The following is a 24,145-nucleotide window of genomic DNA, read 5'->3' as shown; positions in this document are numbered from 1 at the left end:
TGAAAAGGAACATGGCCTCCCTGAGCCGCGTATATGCCTATACATTCAGTGAGTCCGTGATACCATCAGCAATTAAAGTTGACAAAGATAATATGTATGGGTTTAATGTGTAAAATGCTAGTGATTTAGACATCAGTTTTCATACACTTCATTGCACCGACATTCTCGTTTGATTTAAATGCTAAGGAACTCACACACAGAAAGCTTGAAAATATGTATTAGAAAACTGGACAACATTTCAAACATTGAGGAAAAATTGATCGTAATCATGATGAGATCTTCACGAAAGGAGAAAATTTGTATTAAAAAAATTGGACAACATTTCGAACATTGAGGAGAAATTGATCATAATTACGGTGAGATCTTTACGAAAGGAGAACTCCGAGAGTAGTTGCTTGACAATAATGTCGACAAAAAAGCATTCATGACCACAGAGGAGTCAATCTTATCAGTCCGGAACGTGGCATTCCTTTCAACCTCCCCGCCATCAAAACAGTATGGGTACAAATATCATTAACATGTTTGTAGTGTGTGTAAAACCATGGAGGTAAATTTTGTGTAAAGTTACACATAATTTTTGCGCGGCGTACGTTTGGCGGAGGTTTTCTTGAAGGGCAGGTACATTGTCAAAGAATCTCATTTTTCTGAGTCTTTCCGAAAATAGGGGAACTGGTTACTATAGAGAACAAAACTTTGTGACTGACGCAAGGTGGACGCGACTCCCAAGAACACGGGAGCGCGACACCTTTCCGGTTATAGGCGAACACTGATTATAGGCTCAGCCAATATTTTCTCATTCTTATCATTCAGGCTTGATTAGAGAACAGGATGAAATGGTGTGAAGTAAGAAGGAGCTGTCTATATTTAGTCTGCAGTATCATAACTGTGTTGATATCAACCGGGTTTTTGGAAGGTGACGTGTTTATAAACACCTATCGTCATTCAGTGGTCTGTGGTGTCTACTACACCACGAATCTGACTCGGCCGAAAAGAAGGCCAACTGGACACCGCAGAGCATGCCCGCGATGAGTCTCATCCCCCACGACCATCGACAAATCTTCCGTCACTAAATTTGCTTTTAACCCCACTATATGAAACAGAAGTTAGAGTGCTATAATACCAAAATTCTCCTTCTCTACTGTTGCTCTGTAAGACATGAAACAGCCGACGTTTTTCTCATCCGCATTGCATAAAAGTACATTCTTTCCACATAGTATGCTCTTACACCCATCGAGGAACAATTTTTGATATCAAAGGAAGACCAACTCACCTCATTTCGGTGATAAGTAAATAGGGGTAACTGAATAACAGATATCGGGCAAAGTATTCTCGTGAGCACAGAATTGAGTCTCGGTCATTTCCGCCGGATAGTTTTTGTACCATTAACACGCATGTATTTTGAAAGTCTTGGTATATTTGAGGCCTGTTGTAGCACACGTTGTAAGCCTTTCCCTCCGTCGGTTGTCAGCAGACGGGCAGACGGTGGTCTTCCCTCGTAAATTTGTTATCTACCATAGATGAAGAAGAATGATACGCACGCGCTGAATGTAAGGAGAGGTGCGACGCCACTCGTTTCGGTGATTATTCCCGAACCATTAGGGCTATGTGGATAGAGTAACACCCTACGTTATTACAGAACCCCTACAACACATGGGACAAGCAATGAGTGTGAGAGGATTTATATACTCTTCCTAAACGCATTAAGATGCTTTTCATGCTACCACTATACGATTTGTCTGCTGAAGGCATGCAGATGTATGTGTATGTCAATCTAATACATGAACCGTGTTATATGGCGCGGCTTAATCTATGTGTGATATTATAATATTTCAATTACAGTCTCTGTCTTTTGGGAGAATGCTCAAGTATCTATTATGGTCTTTGTCTCAGATTTCTGTGGAACCCTCTCGACTCTGTACAAATGATTTTCTACGATCCGCAATTCCCCGTTTAATGACGTGTCACGGTCAATAACTCTAGGCGGGAAGTGCTCTTGACCCTACAGCACTGACCCATAAACCTATAATGGTCACTCTGCTCTGTCCAAGCAAGCTTGTAGCGGTCACTACGAATGCATTGTGCTGTTCAAAGTGTGCATAAAACGCTGTTGTCGTATAGGATTGGCTTAAATAAAACTAAAAAAAAAAAAACAAGAAGTAATAGGTATTGCTTCTGAAATTATAGAGTGGATGATTTGTGGGGAATGCGCAGCAAGTATGGAAGGCTTCCCGCGGACGATCCGGGCAGACGTTTCGCAGACTACCCGAGTAGGAGCCTACATTATAGCAAGACATTCTTCTATTCACTTTTGTAGGAGACTCGGGTCATTGGCTTAATTCACAAGATTAATTCCGCAAGCGAACATTCGATAACTGCTTTACACTGTTTTCTGCAATGTTTACGACCTGGCACGGATATAATGTGATACTTGTCAAGGCAAACAATATCTGTACCATTATCATCATCTTTGAGCGTGAGCCAGAGACCTAGAGACAGGGCAGAGCGGAGGAGAGCCGAGATAATGATCGTTCGATGTGCTCCGTGATGTCACAATCTAATCGTTGATGCATTGATATTTCGCAGCATGGCGGGGGGAATAATAGACTTAAGCGACTGCTCCTCGGTCTCGCGTTTAACAATGACAAAAAACGGGTAAACATCTCACCTGCAGATAATACCGTGTGACCTTCATGATCATAGGCCAGAGCTCTGGCGTAGCCTTTTGTTGGGGACTGGGATCGTTGTTACTCGTTGTTACGAGAAATAAGTCAGTATAACCGAAGTGGATCCGCCATTTTCTGTCCCTATCGCGTAATTCTTCGTGTTTTCTCTCTTTCTTTCTTGCTAGTCTCTTTTTTATTGCGTTTTGTGTATAGTGTATAGTTTCTTTTGCCTCAACCCCACCCTCTCCCCTTCCATTTTCCTCTATTTGTAAACGCGCTGGCCCTGACAATAGTTCATAACAAGCTTGCATACAGTCAAATATCGGGGAAAACATGATGGAGGCAGACACCAGCTTTGCGAAGTGATCTGTGAATGTTCGCGGTCGTTGCACCCATTTTGTTTTGGGCAGCGTAATCTCCCTCTCGTTTCTTCTGTCTCTCCTCTTTCTTTCTTTCTCTCTCTCTCCCTTTCTATATCTCTTCTTTCGTATAAAGGTAGGACTTTTCAGTGCTTTAATAGCACAAGCCTTGTTGGTGTACGGCTTGATCAAACAAAAGCATAATTGCTTTAAACATAGAAGAAGTAAGATAGTCGAGAAGGAGAGATCGAGGGAGAGATAGGCCGGGGAAAATCTCCTATCCCGATTTGTAATCATTTGATACACCAGAGTGATTGTAATATCCGAGACCCTAACTCTGAGAATACCTAGGTCTAAAAAAGGCTGTTAAAAGCAGCGATAAAGACCATTTTATTATCCTTCGCACAGGAAACCCAATTCTAAAACTGTACAATTCTGAAAAAAAAAAACCTTCCTGTGGTAAGATTGAGTTGCCGATTATGCAAGTTTCTAAGATGCGGCATGGTTATGATTATATTCATTAATATACCACGTATAAGATATGATTACGTATATGTATATTTCTTTTGCAATTGTTTTGTCATAATCATGTCTTTTTTTCACTATCGACCGTGAAAATCGACGAGCACAAATTGAGGCGGAAGATCAAAAAGTGCAAGATTCATAACGCAAATTGATTCTTTACTTTTGAAAATGCATTGGTATAAATAAATAATGATATGCTGGAAAAAATATATATGACTGTGTATAATACTTGAAAATTGGTCTTTGATGTGGGAATTTGATGATGGTATCCGACGAGGAGAGGTCCATTGTATCCATGTTTGCCTCCAGCCAGATCCTAAGACAAAATTCATTATGAGAGATATATCATTGGCGGCTTTGTCAGCGTACAATGGCGCACGATAATGAACTTGTTTGCGAAGAGGGGCTCGGTGGCCCTATACAAGAATACGACGTGTATATTATAAAGATGAGCTGATGTCTCTAATAATTCTGAAGAAGCGGCTTCGACCCCTGGCTTCCCTTTTTTTTTCTTTTGTCGTCGGTAGTCGGGATTAGGGCGACGATCTTGTCTGCGAGCCCCCAATGTCAACGCACGCAATAGAGTATTAACAGGAAGTGATGGTTTTGATGGGATAGACGTATAATTAGTGATTCTCAATAACGCACAGAAGGGGCTGTATAATTTGCCCACACTCCCCGAGGCATTTTGCGGGCCCTTACCCATATTATATTGGGCGAGCGGTACTTCGGGTTGGACTGTAGGCATTCAGAGCCCCGGCAACAATGGACGCAAAACTCCGGGGCGGAAATGCATTTTGTGCTGTTTTCATGGCGGGTAGGTTTTCTGAAAGTCGTCATGTTTAATAGCGGCTGTCATTTCGCGAGCCATTTATCATCATAAGTCTGTATTACAGTGTATATCTCTCACTCTCCTCTCTCTCTCTCTCTTTCTCATTTTCCTGCCCCCACCCCCCCCCCCCCGTCCCCTCCCACCCCCTTCCCCCTTCTCCCGGCTCTGTTCCAGCTCTTCTTAACAAATTCAAGTGTGCAAGGGGAGTACGACGGCATGTTGTGTCAATGAACTCGTGGAAGAGAAAATGCGTGTTGATGTAGCGTAAATGTATCCTGTTTAGGCGCGCAACGTTTCACCAACATGGCCAGAGAGTTACGGCAGTGAGATAAGCAGTCGACCGCCCCACCATGTCTGGCGGATCTGACCGCGATTTTTCATGGAGAAGAATATACGGCTGGAGAAGGAAAAATGAAAGCAGTCCTTTTTGACCTCGGTGACAAAGCAATGTCTGTTTGTTATTTGTGTCGGTTTTTGAGGCAGAATGTTCCTACAGAATAATATTTAGACAGAAATCGTATCGAAGAAGAAGATGAATGATATTCCTTTCCGATATGGAACTGTTTATAGAGGGGTTTGCGGATTTATAGCGTAGTCAGCAGTGGCCACATTTAGGTCCGTGTAAAAGACAAACTGGTGGCTTTAAAAATGGGAAAAAAATTATATACCGGATCTGAATTCTATTTTTCTCTTCTTGATTTTGAAAATGTCATTATAACTATCATAAATTGCAGCAGTCATGAGAACTCCCTCCTAAAAATCGTAATCATGGTGATGTATTAGCACTGCTGTCACTGCAATGAGCAACCTTCTTGCATACAATGAAATTGGAGGTTTGGCATGATGAGGCCGAGAGAGTTAATATTCATCGGCTGTCTAGTTGAGAATCCAAATACATGGTATATTTCCTACCAACTTCATTTATTGTGGCCCCAAGATTTATAACATTTTGACTATCAAATATTAGTATAAATCTCACCACGAAGAAATTTGCGACTGCACTGTCTTCACGAATACCTGCAAAGCTACACTATGTCCTCCAAGTTCCAAGTTAACCCTTTGTGCTCTTCACGTGGTGCTCGACACTGAAAATCCCACTGAGTTGTACAAACTGTCCAAAGTCCCTGGCACAGAAAGGGTTAACACATAATTGCTTTTGTGTGCTTTGAGTGCTGATTGGCACTGAAAATCCCCAAGCGCGGTGTATATACACCCTGTCCATCAAGATTCGTACACTGCAAAAAGTCCGGTGTTAAATAGTGAACACCGAGCTGGTGTTAAATTTTCGGTGCTCATTTATGGTGTTGAATTAACACCTCCGGGTGTCATTTCCAAATATAAAACTGTTTTTTGAAGAGTTTCTTAGTAACTGCACTTCTTGTTGATTTTTGATTTAAACAAGGCGATCAAGAATTTTACATTAAAATACTAGATTTTTGAAAAAATGTGAAAATAAATTTACATCACAGTAACACCAGCTGGTGTGGTCTCTTATTGAAGCCGGACGGGTGTTAAACCATTGATATTAACACCAACAAATATCAAATCAACACCATGTGGTGTCATTTTTGAATTAACACCAGTACAGTGTCAAAATAACACCAGGTACAGTGTCAAATTAACACCACAAAGTGTCAGGTGAACACTTTTTAACACCATCACAGTGCATTTTCAACACCTGTGGGTGTGGTCCTTAATTGAAGTTTGATCGGTGTTAGATTTAACACCCGTTGTGTTAAATCTAACACCGCTGTTTTTACAGTGTAATGGTTGAACACACTGCTGTCCAAGGTCCCCGCACAGAAGGGGTTAAAACACGTAATTTTACTTTCGCAGACATTGTACCCTTGAGATGAAAACGATTACAACATTATTGCCATGTGACTGTATTATGTTAATCATTATTGACATGTGATTGCAGTCTACGCGTTGTGGCATGTATATTCTTCCCATCATATAGTAAGGTGTAAGATCCCCGATGAAAGCCACAATCTGTCGAATACAACAAAATCAGACAAAGATGGCGGGTTTGTAAAAATGGTGTGAATTCCCCGCGCTCACGGTTGGTTTTTGTTTGAAATGAAAACTTGATATCGAGTAATGTCAGAAATAATTGTTGTGAGACATTTAACGTTCAAGCTATAGTGGACATAGTATGGCGAAACACGATGAAACTTCCGTGGTTTCATGAAATAGGATGGATGATCATTTTGAGTGTGACATCCATTTCATTTCAATCTTTTTCATTTCTTTTCTCACAAGTAAAGGCTGTTTCTAGTCATAAATTTCGATATGAAAAGTCCACGGGTGAAAACCAAGAGCAAGAGCGAGATCGCAGTCAGAAGAAAATTATGTAGACAGCGTGGGCTACTCCTTCCCGTAATTACTCAAAGTAGCCGAAATTATTGAGCCTGTCAGTTGAGGGCTAGTTTGCAATGATTTCATGAAATTCTTATCAAATTGCGTCGATTCAAATAAAAACACAAATGAATAGGCCTAACGCGATATGACGGCTTCTTTCCCATTTCGCTCGGTAGTTGAAAAAAAAAATGCAGAATGCCTTTTCTGCTGCAAGAAGATTCTTGCGTTCGCCATCATCTAGTGGCGCTAACAAGGGCGAAGCAATTTGCTAGCTAATGCCGAAGTGGAGGAGTCATCGGAGAAGCATCCCACGTCGTTCTTCGCGCCAAGAAGTGAGTGCGCTACGGAAAATGCCTTCCGTGCTTGACTACAGATCGAAGCCAATAGATCACATCCTGCCGTTTAGACTAGATAGATTTTCCTCTTTGACACGTCTGTATTGTGACTACTCCTATTTCCATTCCAACGCCATTAATAATACAAGCACGCTCCATACAGCGAGAGCGATTGTAAATTAACCATTGTCCCCCCCTTCGCCATGAAATCGTATTATTTTTTTCCCCTCTCCTTCGTGCATGCTCCCTCTATTCTATTCAATTGGCGGATCGGAAGTGCGGAAGGAAATCAATAGGTATAAAAACGAGACTTCACAAATGATTGGTTTCTGAATTACGGGTCGCAGGACGCACGCACAACGTCATGTACTCCGGGAGTGAGTATACCAGTCAGGGGCAGTGCGGCACGGCACATTGGTCTGTGAACCAACGGGAGCCACGGGGGGAGGGGAGATGGAAAGAGTAGGTAGCGGGCATTGACATCGCTGGCCGGCCGGAAGTATAGCAGCGAGGTTTCGGAGAATTCGTCGCGCGGAATCGCCCGCATGATCCTCTTTATTTCCCTTTCTCTCCTCCTCTCTCACCGTCTCTCTTATATTCTATGTTTCTTTTTTTCCCTCCTCTCTCTCTTTTCGCTCGCCCACGGAAGCACCGACGGACCGTATATTCACCGGTGCACAAGGTTTCTTCCAAGTGCGACCCGCTTCCAAAACGGCCACGCGGGACGCGGGGTAATTACCCGAAGCCAGCAGGGCACATATCGTCTGCAATTAGCCCTTTGAATGTTTGACACTACACTTTCACTTTCTGCTCATGCTGATTTCCTCACCGGCAGTCACAGGGTGTGCGTACAATGAAAGTGTTTCCCTCATAGCCGAAGCTTTTCGTATCTCTCCCCCCCCCCCCTTCCCTCCTTGCCCCATGTTCACGGACAACGTTTTCCTCTTCTTCTTCTCCAACATGTTTTGGGAGTGGAGTTATACTTTAGCTGATATAGCCTGCTCTGCTGTTGATAAACAAATCTATCATGTTTTTCATCCATAAAGCCGCATAGACGTACTCAAATCTATTGAAGTGGCATTAGTATGTTTCTGTCGGTCACTCGTAGGCCACAGTCTTGACCGAAGCAATTCCATAAATTGACCATCGAATGACCACAGAATGGTACTTGTTCTCGAGAAAACAAACATCACAGGGTAATGCGTAATGCGTCGGAGCAGCATTAACATAAACGGTAGAACGATTGCTCTAAATGACACGACTGTTGCTTGTCTCATTTAGGAAGATGCTCATTTAGCATCTATTTGGCAGAGGTAGGCAGGTTAATCGTGGGTGTACCAGCTAAATTTTGGGGGAAGCAATCATAAATTTGATTACAGTGATATGCAACTGAAGATTACCATTTGTCAAAGTGAGGGTGAAAACTTTATACTTTTCCCCAAAAAAATATATCTGACTACAAAAAAAAAAAACGAAAAAAAAAAAAACATGTTAAGGTATTCAATTCTGAGTCATGTCTTAATTCTAACGTTAAAGATATTTCTTTTTCGTATCTAGAAAAATTTAAAACTTCAGGATAGCAAATTTTCGAATTGTTTTCTTCAATTGTTTGTGGTTGTTAGTTTTGTTTGTGTTTTTTTTTTGAAGGGGGCGGTAGTTGTTTGTCCTTCAAAAGCGTAAGTGCGATTTGCCTAATTCATATTTTATATATCGTAAGTACCAGCGTGAGGCTGTCCTGACAGTCTTCAGTGTACACTGTAGGGTATAGTATACAGAGTATGGGGTTAGGTGATTCAAAAGGTCGCTAAAGGTCGCAAATTCTAAATAGCGTTCTCACCCCCCTGGTCAGATTGAATGGAATACAAGATTCCCAGTCAGCGCTGTTTAAAACGCCAATCTTGTATAGCGAAGAGACATAATTCGTGCCATAATTTAATGCGCCTATTAATAGTCGGCATGGTGAGGTTGACACGTATCTTCTGCTCCGTCTACCCGATTGATAATGATATCGACATACATATGATAGGTGTACCACTGGATTGCACCGACCCTTAATACTGCCCACGACCCATTGTAGCTGACGACGTTTGTATGCGTCATAATTCTGGGAATCACAAACACTTTATTGTTTGAGCTCTTGAGAGGGCGTCGTTCGTGTTTGTGCAAACCGCGCATCGACCTTCGCCGGCGAAACGAATGGCCGACAACGTTCTCTACGGTCGTCTTGCTGCTGCCGGGGCATATCGCGCGTTATAAGTCTCACAACATGTCTCAGTAAATACTCATTTAGTGGGGCAAAACAAAATCAGGTGTGGTTACTATCCCTGTACCATGAATGATGTAATTTAAAACATTCCGGAGATTTTGGTGAGGATATTATGACATAATACGTATCATTTGCTTGCAAAACAATGACCCGATCTTCCGTCGTTGCTGTGAGGCGCTCTTATTATCGGATTTTTTCATCATTCTCCTTCAGTACTTCGTGGCGAGATACGGACGCGGTTTTGTCAGCATCATCAGATCCCTTTGGAAAAAAAGTTCTCACGCTTTGTGTTACAAAATCATGCTCAGTGAACTCCAACTTTGGCTACTTCATTTCCTGTTTTTTCCCTCTGCTGTGTATTCACAGGACCAGACGACAGTCGAGTATGATTATGGACATTTCTATCTCTGTTTAGTTACTGAACCATTGCATCAGTCAGACCGTATCACTGCCAGGCAGTTAGATCGACTTTCAAACCACCTAAAAGCAAATTATATATACAATCATAATATAATTACGTATATACAAACGTCCAGACAAACATATTTCAGTTGTCTATTATACTGTCGTTAAACTGAGGAGTATCGAAATGAAATAAGATACAGATGACGGTTCCGGCAACGAACATGCATCTTTTTCAACTCGAACTCGGAAACTGGAGGAAAAATTAATACCAACAAACCAAAAACATTATATCCTCGAATGAATGATAACGCAAGCATGAATGCCAACGATATGACTGTAGTGTTAAACTTGATGAACCAATTTCAAACACTTTGTTGACTGTCTTGCTGTGATGTAGTAGTGGTCTAGCTGTAGAGTGTGTGTGTTTGGCAATGTATTTTTTTTATAGTCAGAATAGTTTTGTCAACAAAATGGCGCAACGCCTTTCTCGCTGCAGAAAGTTCGGCCTCTCAATAGCCATTGTCCTTTCACGTGATTGCGTGGTTGTCATCCTGTGTTTATCAGGAGATGAGCTTATTTTTTAGGGTTGTCAGAATATTTTCCCAAATTGTTTACAACGTTTAAATACAAAAATACTCGTCTTGCATCCGGCCATTATCTTACCTTCCCTCCCCCTCTCCCCCGGACAAACCAAGATGGAGGTGAGACCTTCCTTTACAAGCTTGTGAGGGTATGATCTGTTTTTGATTTGGTTTGCTGTTTATAATATGTTTGTTTTTTTGCACAACCTTCACTGTGTATATTCGCATTAGTCATACAAAGGCATTTTCAGGCTATGGATCGCTTTACATATCCTATACATCAAACAACAACTCTAGTGAAAAAAGAAAAAGACTGAATGAATGAATGAAACGTTAGCAAGAAGTAATAAAAACATACCAGAACAATGGCAATCGAAGGCTGCTATCTTTTAAGTGCTGCCATGTCATATTCAGTGTGATTTTGCTCTTCATACAACTCTAACAGATCTTTCTGTTTGGCTACCAGTGAAAAATGAAATCAGCTGTTCTTTCTTTCTTTTTTAAAGATATCAATATATACCAAATAATTACCATAACCATAACGGTGAATGTCGAACGTTGAGGCAAACCTATATTTTGTCAGTGCTGTCTCCTCCTAATAACAAACCGCAAGATTGTTATAAGTCCCTTCTGCCGGAGGAACATGTACGTCGTGAATTCATTACAACATCCATCACGACAGAAAACGTAAAAAAATATCCAGCAACAACAAAAACCCCAAAACATGATAATAATGTGAAGTTAGCCACAATGAATTGAATCGGGAATTTACAATCAAACAACAAAATGAATAAATAGAAAAAAATGAGAATACGGCGCACGGGTCTCTTTGACACGTCGTTATAGTAGCTGGAACGTCGAAACACGCTTTCTTGATTGCCAATCAGTGTCAGCAGAACCATTTCCGTCAAAATTCCTCTCTTAGTCGTTAGATCATAGGAAAAATTTATGAATAATATCAATTTCACACTCGACTACCCGCACGCCGCTCTCCCTGTCGGTGTACAGAAGCCCACGTCACTTCGCCGAGCGCCGCGCTTTGTCCGCCCTTTCTTCCGTCAGCAGCTACGGTGTTGTGGTGTCACCGACAGAAAAAGAAAACAACAAAGACAAAAACAAAAAGAGTGCAATGAGGTGCGCGCCAATTATGGACTTCAGTATAGCGGTGTGAAATTTCACCCTTTGCATATGCTTATCATTTGTTTCATATTTCATATCAAGTTATTGACATCTTGAGAAATATAAATATATTGTGTTCAAAAAAAGTGCGTCACACTGGGTAAGATTGCATGGACTCGCGGAGCAGAGAATTATCTCAATTTTCCGATATGAATATGATATACTCTACACTTATTTAAATCCATTCTGTATCATGATTTTTTTTTTTAAAGTTCAGTCTATATACACTGAATTTTCAAATACTTGTTACTATTTATTGACCCGCATTGTAAATGTATTTTGCGAGTGTAATTTCAGCGGATAACTTAATAAAATGAAAATGAAATGGGGAAAAATTAAGTGATACTCGGGATAGCTATCAGGATTCTCAATTTGTCTGACATTTTCGAGGAAATTTCAAAATCTTTTGATTTGAATTTTGTCATCCCATGAAAAGAGCAAAGCATCTGAGGAATTTGTTTATGGGACACATATCATTCCTTGATATGAGAGCAAGGCGATGGGCATTTTCTGGCAATATGTTTGTTTATTTCTAAGTGACTTTGCCATGTAAAAAGTTCGCAATAAATATTTAGTTATTACTCGCAGTTTAAATGAGTGATTAAAAAAACCCACTTTGTTCAAAACGGCTAATACGAACTTTAAATCTTTACTTGCATACTTTTTAATTCTTTATTCCTATATCGAAGCACATGTACACATAAACACGCGCGCGCGCACACACACACACACACACACACACACACAAAGAGATGAATGGGTCATTGACCGGGGAGTATCGCATAATATTTTGTCGTGCAACTTGCATGACTGTACGGAAAATCATTACGCTTTTAGAATGAATGCCACTTGAGGATATACAGCGCTCGTATACACACAATGATTGAGAGCCTTTTTAGCACAGATACCCCCAGAGACAAACAGGCAGACAAGCATATACAAACACAGAAATACAGACAGACACATAACACATAGGGTTGCATACAGAGACAGTAATAATGGGCAGGAGGGACTGCCATGTCACCCCCTCCCTATTACTTGAGGGGAAATTGCCATGGTTATTGGTACGATACGCTCACCAAAGAGCTGCAGCCATCGGCCGTGTCCCACGCGGAGAGCTAGTGGGTGAGGCAAACCGAAGTCACGCCGACTGTTTGGCGGTGGTGCTCCGTTCGTGTTCTGTCTCAGAGTTTCAGGCAGCTGAGATGAATTTGCCTTAGATGGCTCTCACGTGGTCATCTACACTTGAGTCATAATGCACTTTTGGCTAATTTGAAGTTCTATACTGAAGAAAAGAAACCCAGAAACAAACAAAACACCCCAAATATTTTGTTCCGGATAACATTTCATTGTTATTATTATTATTTTTTTATTACTTTTATTCTATGTTTACCTAGTTTTATACGGTGCCGATTTTTTTTTCCTGTGAAACATCTTGTTATTATTTGCTTCTCCATTTCAAATATGGTTACAATGAAATAAGCAAGAACTGTCGATAACATGTTATGGACTGACAACACAAACAAAGAGCTTTACCACAACAACATATAACCGCAGCCGTTCCCTTCCCTTGTATAGTTATCAATCAACCCTCAGTCCAGTGAAGTGATGCTCCGTCTGTAGCTCAGAAAGAAAACCAAACTCATCGCAATTATTTAACGTGTAGTCAATTTCTCTCTCTTTTTTTTCACTTGTTCCCAAAAGGTAAACCTGAAGTCACAATTCATCCTCAACGGTGTGTGCGTGATATGGAAAGGCTGCATAGACATCAGCCGGTTAGACGGGGTTGGTTATGTGGAGTTTGATGCCCAAAGAGCCAAGGTAAGGCAGAGCCATTCAATCCGACCTCCACATTACACAAATAGTCCAAGAATAAAAACAGCAAGTAATATAATTTATTGTCACCTTGGGTGTTTCCTAAAAAAAGGCAAAAAGAAAATCTAAAGAAGCATATCTGTGTTATGCAAGGCATGAATCATAGTTGCTTGAGTATACAAGCACTTTTCCCTCTTTTTTTTCTCGTGTCAAATAACATTCCTTGGCAATGTTCTTGTTAATTTAAATGATGATAGCAGGTTTATGGTAATGATTATAACGAAATATAACACGAGTTGTCGTAAATATTAAGAAATAACATAATAATTCACTATTGCCGAGGATGGAAGTATCTTATTAACAAATGCGGTTTGGTCATAAACTTTTTACGGATCGTGATTCTGTAATTATTCTCACTGACTTTGCTCGTAAAAAAAAAAGACGAAGAGACTCTTTGACATAAACCGTATTAACACGCAGCTTTTAAAAAGAAATGACATCATGATTATTTGCAAACGTTGTTTTGAAGGCTCTCCTCTTTGTTCCAAACTACCCCATATTATCACAGCTGAAGAGGGGATATTTTATATTAGGAATTGCGTCTTTCGCCGCCATGCGAGTGTTTGTTCCGTGGCATGCAGATAACTTTATTTACAAGAAGGAAGATGAAATTATAGGTCCACGTGCTATGCACACAGAACAGAGCGCCTAGCGGGAAAAAAATGAATATGACGGTCATTAAAAGGTCAGATCAGGCAGTCCGATGACACTTTGACCTTTAAAAACCCACCAGCATAACAAGTCTACGTATACGATAGCATAACCTCATTGCGTCATCTTTGTTTTTGTTTTTGCTCACTGTCATCTGTCGTATAATTTTATTCGTTATGTGTTTATTATTATTATATATTTTTCACCCTCTCCATCTATCCCCTGTTCCTGAATAACAGGAAGAAGACATGATATACCGCGCCACGATGGAGCAGCAAAATAGGAGGCTTCGAGAGTTTGAAGAGAGGCAGAGGTTACACAGGGAAGAGATCGAGCGAGCGGTGGGGACAGAGGTGAGCACTTGAGCCACACCCTCTCTCTCTCTCTAGAAAAAGAAAAAGAAAAAAAGAACGAAAGTCAAACGAAATAGAAAACAAATGGAAATTATGACTCGTGTTGCTATGGCAACGCCTTTGAACCGTGATCTGTGCCATATACGATGTAGCCTTTCGTCGTCTGGAGGAGGAGGAGGAGGAGGAGGAGGAGGAGGAGGAGGAAGAAGAGGATGGGGAGGAGAAGGATGAGGAGGAGGAGGAGGAGCAGTTGGTGTCCTGGTTGTTGTTTGGAGAGTTGGGGCCGCCCTGCGCTGGAATTTAGTTGTTTCTGAAATGTGTAGTTGTTCATGATTTTTTTTTTCCCGTTGTTCGTTGTGTTTCTTCTTCCGTCTGTTATCTATTGTGTATGTTTGTATGTCTGTCTGTATGTATGTATGTATGTATGTATGATTGTGCTTCACACTGGAGAACTTTCTCGTTTCTCCTTGAGTGTGTAAGCAGATGTGACGAAATGATTCCTGATGCCGGAGATTTCAACTGAACGGATAGCCTATTTTTATCATGTATTTATGTATATTTATAAACTTTGCCATCGTTCATAATATGTTGTATGTATAAAGTCATAATTTATTTTTTGAGCCACACTGTATGCAACGCAAATTATGCGAGCGTACAGTTTCGTCATCGGCCCATGGACTAGAGGAGGCACGGTGTTTACGATGGGAAAAAAAAGCTTAAGACAACGACGAAAATGACCAAGATTCCATGGAAAAGTGCAACTTTACACAGCTAGTCTGTGGTCTATGTTAGTTTGATGCTGAAAGTGATGTTGTGTGGACGACACGCCGTGTGAATATTGCTTTTGTATATCCGTTCGCACTATTTCTTCTGGAAGAAATACGTAGTCTGTATGTTCGGTTTCAACCTGCTGATGTACTGTAAAAAAAGCATTGTTTTTGTACATAGAGTAGTGCTTGTTCTGTATGGAGATATGATATAAACCACGTTGTTCCCGTGGTTTGTTTTGTTTTGTTTAATTTTGTTTTCTTTAAGGCTTTGAAATGATATGGACAATGGCTCAAAGTCACCGAGACATCTATGTTTGAAGTAGTTCGCAGACAATGCATCAAACTGATACGCTGTTTTAGACGACATTTTGCTTTACGTTCTCTCCGAAGTTCAGCAAAAAACTTTCGACAGGTGTGTAGCAAGCTGGCATCATAGTTATCTCTTTTATTCTTGTTCGACACTATTTTGCACTCTTTCGTAGCCGATGTGCTCGACGCGGAAATGTCTCATGGTTTCTTACCTTTCTACATCTCGATGGGATTTTTTTTTTTGTTGCCATACGTAGCCAGACATCTTGTTCTTTCTGATAAAAACCAATGGACAGGAAGTGACGTGTGCATTGTTCATTCACACAGGAAGCGATACTTTAGGAAAAGTACACCACAGGAATGGGAGAGCCTTTTATTTATATTTTCAATTGATTCCAACAGCTCAATTAGTCACTCGACAAAAGTGGTGGTTTCTCTATTGGTATAATGTGATGTATTCGTAATTTCGTCCCATGTTCGAAGCTGTTGGACAATCGAGAAACTATTGTCGCTAATATCTTCTCTTTTTTTTATTCCCACAACCACATAGAAAGTGTAATGCACTTACGGAAGGTCTATCAATATATAATTAAGCACAGATTATTCACAGTTGTAACCCAATATTACGTCGCAATTCAGTAATTGTATTGTATTTCACGAAGACGCATTGTGTGAAGTTGAGGTTTTTGATCGAAAGACTCGCTAGTATGAAACGAAGGTGCTGAATCGCGTTTTGTTTTGTTCTTTTTTGTACTGATTTTTTTAAAACACTAGATTAATCTTATATATCAGTCTTCCTGGTACGTGATTTAGTGATGAAATGTACCGACATTTTTTTAACAAGATCTCGAAATGTAAGTAATAAAGGTCATAAATTATGCCTCCATAAAACATACCTCTCCTGATTGTGATCTTGCTGTATTTGGTCTGTATCTCTATTACTTTTTATCCCAAGATTAAGAGTTCCAATCACTCAAGAATGTATATTTCTATTTGAGTATTAATATCTATAACGTTTAAATTATTTCCAAACATTATAAAAAAATACCTGTAATCTGCTTCCGAGAAAACAAAGGAAAAAAAAACAACTTATTCGATTTATAATGAGATGATAATTCATAATTATCTCTTTAGCCGTTTGGCTGTCTGAGATTTCTGCTCATTTTAGGATTGTATGGAACTGAGTGGATGATGTCACTAAATTTTAGGATTTTTGTTTGCATGCTTTAAGGAGTAGGAGAAAGGGAGAAATAGAAAATGAGGGAGAGGGAAGAAAGAAAGAGAGAGAGAGAGACCGTTTGAGTGAGAGGAAGAAATTGAGAGAGAAAGAAATGGAGGGGAATGAGACATAAAGAGTGATGAACATGCAAATATTCAGAAACGGAGATAATTATAAAGGTATCTCGGGGTACAGGCAAACACCAAGGCAGTTGAACTTTACAATAATAGCTTATCATTCGCAAAAAAAAAATACCCACAAACAAACAAAAACAATTTCATCGAAAGGAAAATGACTCTGCATTGAAACAAAGACCAAATTGATGCCGTCAATAATCATATACATATATGAATATTTCATATATTCACAAATATGAATATTTATGTATTTATAAATAGGGATCTATCATGATTTATACATATATGTATGTATATGTACATGTTAATACATATATATATGTATATGTATATGTATATATTATATATACATATTACTATACATGCATAAAATGATATACATATACACATATTCATATATACGTATTTAGTATTACAGTCACACGAAGAGAAATAGATAGAGGTAAAGAGAGAGAGAGAGAGAGGGAAAAAAGACATGAGCAGCTTTTTTTTTGTCCTGTAACTAATAGTACTTGACAGTATATTTTTATGTACTTTTAAAATACTCGGTCTTTAAGTCTCAATCAAATTGCATAAGTAAATTAATTCATCTTATATTTTGCAAAATGAAAGTTTAGAACGTATTAGGTTATTAGCATCTCAGCAAATTATATTCCCGACATGTGACCTGAACTCCAAAAGAACACTTACGTCACAATTCTCCTATGATTAAAAGAAACACGGGGCAATATGTAATATCAAAATTATACTTTCCATTTTGCCTCCATATCACAATTCTCCCATAATTAAAAGAAACACAGGCAATATTTGATCTTACAATATACCCTCGATTTTGCCTTCATCACAAGCCTTTTCTATTTCCAAACATTTGAACTCATTGTAGAAGTTTTCTTAATAAACCACCCATTGGAAAAGACTTAAACGATCTTACCTGAAATCGATACCCCCGCTGGCAGAGGCAAATTAAGGAAAAACAGTTTCATTGTACAAGAGTATCAATCAATTTCAGAAATATTATCACTTATTTTTCCAATATTATGTGTTTTTTTCATGAACTTCAATTTAGGGGAAAAGGAAATATTGAGGTGTTTTTTTCACAGTGGTATTTATTTTATTGAGGTGATTCAACGTTCAAACAAATAAAATACCGTAATCATACTGATATCATAATTGCGTAGTAAATAGATTTAGTTTCACAATTCACAAAATTTGTATTTCTTTATATTGTTCTTTAGTTACCTTTAATTTTGTTACCCTTTACAAGAAATTTCAAATTAATGATCAATTTTCTTTTGAATTCTGATAATAAGAACAATTTGAAAACATAATTTTTTTGAGTAAGCAACATTTACACTCTACATATTGATATATCGTGAATTGTACGAAAAACAAAATTACGTTCGAGAGAATCACATCTTCATTTTCAACATCATAACCACTTGATAACATTCCCTCATCAATTTTGATATTCACATTGAATTGATTACTGATGAAACGATTGATTTTTTTTTTTTTTTTTGCCAGGGTCAATTTACATGTGGGTAATGCAACAAAGCACGAACAACTGTTTCAACAACTTTACAATGGTTACAAATCACATCTGATGTGATCCTCAATCGAACTAGATTTTCCTTGAAAGGTAAAATCCAATGGAAAATTGAAATTCTATAGCTTTACTCCATTATGAAATAATTTTCCAAATTTGAATTTAAACAATCTACTACACGATTATATTCTTCTGGAAAGGTTCAATGTTTCTTGCCAAAACATAACACTGTTGGATAAAAGATTCTTGTTAAATCAACCAAATAAGTATAAAACTGCTTCGTTTTGATGTTGTGATGCCAAAAAAAAAATCACTGTCTATTTGAATCTTTATATCTACCATCTTATATCATTTGATTATCACATTTTTTCAAACTGATTACTATTTCAACTTATCAAATCAAAACCTTGGGACAGCTGCCTTAATATTTACATGCTGAAATAGAGGAAAGAACACGATATCAGATAATTTTCCATGATCCATTTCAATCGAATGATTTATCTTTACTACACTTTTTCATGTTATTTAGAAAGATATATAATAATCTGTTTACATTTTATATTTTAATCATTCCAAACAATTTCATTTTCAAATTCAGCAACTTGAAATATATCATGAAGTAATTCAGCCCGTAAGTGAGCAATTCTGAATGATTTAGTCATTATCATTAATATCATTGATGATGTCATTCATTATCGTATACTATCATTGTCTTCGGCATTTAAACCAAAGGAAGCAACAACATTTTGAGTAGATAAAATGAACGAAAACAAACCTTGACAATTCTGCTGGTTTTTTTTTTAAATGTTTGGGGTTAATATCATACGTAGAGTTCCTGCTAGGGTAGTCGTGTAAAATTGAAGGGAAGCTATAAAAAGAAAAACCATAACAACAACAAAACTTGACTGTCTTGAGACCGATATGTGCGACATAGCACCGGGATGAATCATAAAATACCAGCGGTCGGCTTCAGAAGCCCGCCGCGGTGGGCGGGCGTTTACTGTAGCTGTAGACAGCGATGAAGACGTGTCACTTATACAGTGCACGACCATGTGCATTTTCAGCATTAATCTATATGCAGCATTAATCTATTGAATGGTGGCGCAATGTTAGATACACAGATAACAGCAACGGCTTTTCCGGGAAACCATACGTAGATTAAACCGTGACTAACAGAGTAGGCCTACATCATGAATGTACATACCAAAGATTTGTACCCGGCATTGTTGACATAGGTTACGCGAACAAGTTTACGGTAAAATACAGTAGGATAAACACTAACACAGCACCCAGCATTTTTGTCAAAACCGTGTGCTAATCATTCCATTAAAAGCAAGAATAACATATTATGCAATGTCAATATGATTTGAATAAACGTTCAGCGTGTTTGCCATACTAGCTTTAAGAAATACTTTAATTCTTTTCTGAAAAATGTGCTGACTGGAGCACCAGATTAACAGCTTGAACTAATGTGTAAACAACAATATCAACACGAAACCCATTCACAAACACACACACACATGCACACTCCAAAACCCAGCATATTTGTATACGCCGAATATTTTGCGAGGTTTTTATTTTCGCGAATTTCGCGAGTCAGCTGCTATTCGTTAAATTACAAACACGCGAAAATATTGACTCTAATGCCGATATGAATGTGACGTACGCATATATATATTTCTCCGTTCAGTACAGGACTCCACGATCGCGAATTAACCACTCGCGAAATTGTCGGGAAGTCCCGATTCGCGAAAATTTAGACTCGCGAAATATATGGCGTATACAGTATATCTCGTAGCTTTTATCTCAAAACCGCGCAACACAATGATAGTCATCTCTGCGTATCCCACCACGCTCTCCGCTGGTAAACTATGGTCAAATCTGGTATGCTTTATATTCATGGCAAGTCACGGATGATTTACAAGATATTTGAAAGAATCGACTGTAGTAACTTTAGTCGATGAATAGGGATGGTATCCCTGATGGTTCACTGAAGCTTATCCTTCACTCTTGTATATATTATCGAGACATTACGTGCAGCTACAGGGCGTAACCCACATAATAAACATGTAGCCTACACATACGCACACCCACATACTTTTTTCTTTGTTTTTCAATACCCTTTATTTGATTTGTATAAATTTCACATGACAACACATTCATATTTAATGTATGCACACAATACACACGCGCACCCCACCCACACACACAGTATGAATTGATAACACAACTTCAACATCTATAATCCTATATTAACGAATATCTCTCGTATCCGAAGTATAATTTTATATATATATATATATATATATATATACATACATATATACAATAGATAATTCGAGGTGGGAACTACCTCCAGGAAACCATATCACTATCTGTGCAATATTTAGCCTTCATTGTCCACTGTCATTAAGTGTATGAAACTTCTCTGCCTTTAATGCCAGTCCTTTGGTTTAGACATAAATTATGTTTCATTATGATCCATTCAAATAAAATGGTGGGGGGTTTTTTCTCGACAGACTGTCCAACCGAAAGTATCGTGTCAGCGTATGTCATAACGTGGGGAGAGAAATCTGTGGACTACACGTCGTCAGGAATGATAGGGCTTGGCGGAAATTCTTTGTGTTGTTGATATTTGTAAGAATGAAAGGTTGTCAATCAAAGATTAGCACAAACAGAATACTATTATTCTGGACATTTCCTTGGATGAAACTGTTAAAAAGCAATATCATCTACCCAAAGTTTCCCGTGTATCAATTCAAACACGACAAAAATTGAAATTGCTGCGAGGTTCATGTGACTTGGAATGGCTTCTGTTATTGTTTTCTTTCTGAGGTAAAAGCTTCATCAATAAAGTAATATATAGATGTTGTACATAATTGAAAGTTTAGAATAAAATATTATATATATATATATATATATATATATATATATATATATATATATATAATATCTTATTCTAAACTTTCAATTATGTACAACATCTATATATTACTTTATTGATATATTACTTTATAAAACTAAAAATGCACATTTGGTCTACTTTTCTTTGAGGAGGAATATGTTGCAGCCGTTACTGAAACGTATATGTTATATACCGTCTGATCATGTATTTGGTTATAAACATTATTTTTTGGGAGCCTTGAGCACCTTTGCATGGATATGTTGCGCGTTATAAATATCTGTATAATTGTTATTATACATACATACATACATGCATAGATACTGAGGTTATTGTAGTGGACCCGGTTTTACAAAAAGGTATTATAAGACTTATAACGCGTAATATCGAAATTACAGCATTTCTTGGCGTACCTCTGATAGAAAGGACGAGTAAAAAATAATGTGCTATTAATGTAATGATAGTATATTGGTGAAATAGGAGAGTAAAGACGAATATGAAGTGAGAGTGAAGTGAGCATACCGCATCACATGTTCCGAGAAACAGAAAGAACTGTTCTAGGGGAATTCCGAACCAGTTAAAGGGGGATGGCTAGTAACTGATCAGTGGGAATCATCTGGAATGCTGGGGGATGATTGTTCCAATCCTTGTGAGATTCATTTAAGAGTACGTTATACATTGTATATCTATTGTTGTGTGAAAATTATTTGCTTCAGAATGGTCTCATATTCAAGTAGTGTGCAGTTTAATGTTTCCAGGTAAGCATGCCTGTACAGTGACGGGGCATTAAACTGCACATTACTTGAATTTGCTTCAGAATGGTCTCATATTCAAGTAATGTGCAGTTTAATGTTTCCAGGTTAGCATGCCTGTACAGTGACGGGGCATTAAACTGCACATTACTTGAATATGAAACCGTTCTGAAGCAAATACTTTTTACACAACAATATGTATATAATGTACTCTTAAATGAATCCCACAAGGACTGGAAAAATCATCCCCCAACGTTCCCACTGATTCCCACTGATCAGTTACTAGCCATCCCCTTTAAATGTTATAGTCTGAAAAGAAAGAGTAAAATATAACACATAGCGCAACTGTGACAGTTTCGTCTAAATTGGAAAAACTGAAAATTGAAAATGAGGAAGTTATGAAATTTCAAAGATTCGCTATATCTTTGCAAGACGGTTCTTGAACGGTTGATATGAATATGTAAATGAGTGAGCTGATGATGTCACCTCACAATTTCCAATTGATCGTGTACCAAAAAATGACTGAACTTAAACTTTTCTGCTATAAAAGTGTAAAACATAATATTATTCCTCGTTGAATATCTTTCTGAGTAGTGGTCAGTAAGATATGTGAGGATTTGAGACTGGGGCTTACTTGAGTTTGAAATTTAAAAATATTTAGAATTTTTAAATTTTATATATAAGCTGTATGGCAAGTTGTGAGGCGGTGGCATCATCAATTTGCCATTTGTATATTCATATTGACTGTTCAAGAACTGTTTCGTGAGAATTAGCGAAACTTGACAATTTCACAGCTTTCTTAATTTTTCATCAGATTTTAATCAAATTTTCATTGTTGTGCCAATCTACACGATCACCTTTGATCACGCTCTTATGGAACCGTCTGTCCATTATAAATTATGTTTTGTCAGATTTGGTATGACTTGGATACCCTTATAAAAAGCATATACACCCGTCCTATGATCACGAATGTATTTTTTTTCTGGTGAATGCAAATGTTAGATGAGTAATGAAATAGGCCAAGGTTGGCTTGTTCGGCCTCCACTTCATTCACGAGTCACTTCAGTATAATGTACAGACAACCATGACAACAGTTCTGCTTTTCCGTCGTGTTGAACGATCTAAAATACACGAAGTGTCACACAATTACGCTTCACTGTTTATAATTAGTTGTCACCATTCTATTTTCACCAATAGCACAGTAGTAGAAAAAGATGGCATCCGTACACTGGGTACACGGAAACATACTGTATGAAGATGTACAATGTATTTAGGATGGGTCGGTTGTAAAACTTATCGCTATAGTTACACAGTTAACCATATACCATAGAAGGATAAGCTAAACTGTGCTTATGTGACCTCGTGAATTCCCATTTCCAGACATATGCAGGGGATACTGGGGGGGGGGGGGGGGGAGGGGGGCTCAATCAATAGTTGCCTGTTTCTCTTTCGTAGATCAAACGAGTTTACTCTCTAAATGGAGAAGCATATAATGATATAGGGCCTATATTCTCCACCTGCATTTATCATTGATCAAAGATGCGCTATCTAGCTCTTGTTTTTTATACCAAACAGCGGCTCCCCACACACAATCTAGGATGACAATCGATGTGGTAGTATTATTCTAGCCACATTTAATCTATTAGGACAATGGGATCGTGTGTATTTTTCTTGAGACTTGTCGTTTTATCCTCCTAGATACTTCTTCATCCTCCTTTTGTGTTCAAGGAATCATTTTTATACAAAGCACGTGAAATAATTGAGTTGATATCTGACGATGCGATATGGCAAAGCCATTCTTGAGCGAAATTTTGAGACGCTGTGTTGGGATCGTAAAGCAAATAGAGTTACTACCTGTGACAGTTTTCGTTTTGTCTATAGATCGAAGGTATATATAGCACCATTTTAGTGTCATCAGTGTTATAGGAGGTAGACGTATTTCTCATGTTCTTCAAAGTGGTGATAATGGCGCCAAAAGGCACGTCTTACTTGTTATTGACCTTTCAATAACCCGCCCTTCGGTAAACTTATTTATAGATCATCTCATTCGTCTGTCAAATATAATCTGCATAGCATTCTGTTGACCTAGGTAATCGAACCAAGTTCTCGTCTGTTATCTTTGATG

At 38.4% G+C, this 24,145-nt stretch overlaps 1 protein-coding gene across 1 annotated transcript in view; it reads left to right on the top strand.

The window, feature by feature from the left end:
* LOC139736712 (core-binding factor subunit beta-like) overlaps positions 1 to 24,145 on the top strand; it is a 74,257-nt gene that overhangs the window by 8,901 nt on the left and 41,211 nt on the right. The window contains exons 4-5 of the mRNA XM_071647457.1: positions 13,211 to 13,327; positions 14,272 to 14,385. Coding sequence (XP_071503558.1) covers positions 13,211 to 13,327; positions 14,272 to 14,385 — 231 coding nt within the window. The remainder of the gene's footprint in view (positions 1 to 13,210; positions 13,328 to 14,271; positions 14,386 to 24,145) is intronic.

This window comes from Diadema antillarum, unplaced genomic scaffold, assembly GCF_040938485.1.
Source record: "Diadema antillarum isolate AM-2024a unplaced genomic scaffold, OU_Dant_1.0 scf00000028, whole genome shotgun sequence".
Lineage (NCBI taxonomy): Eukaryota > Metazoa > Echinodermata > Echinoidea > Diadematoida > Diadematidae > Diadema > Diadema antillarum.
This window is presented reverse-complemented; position numbering and strand designations above follow the sequence as displayed.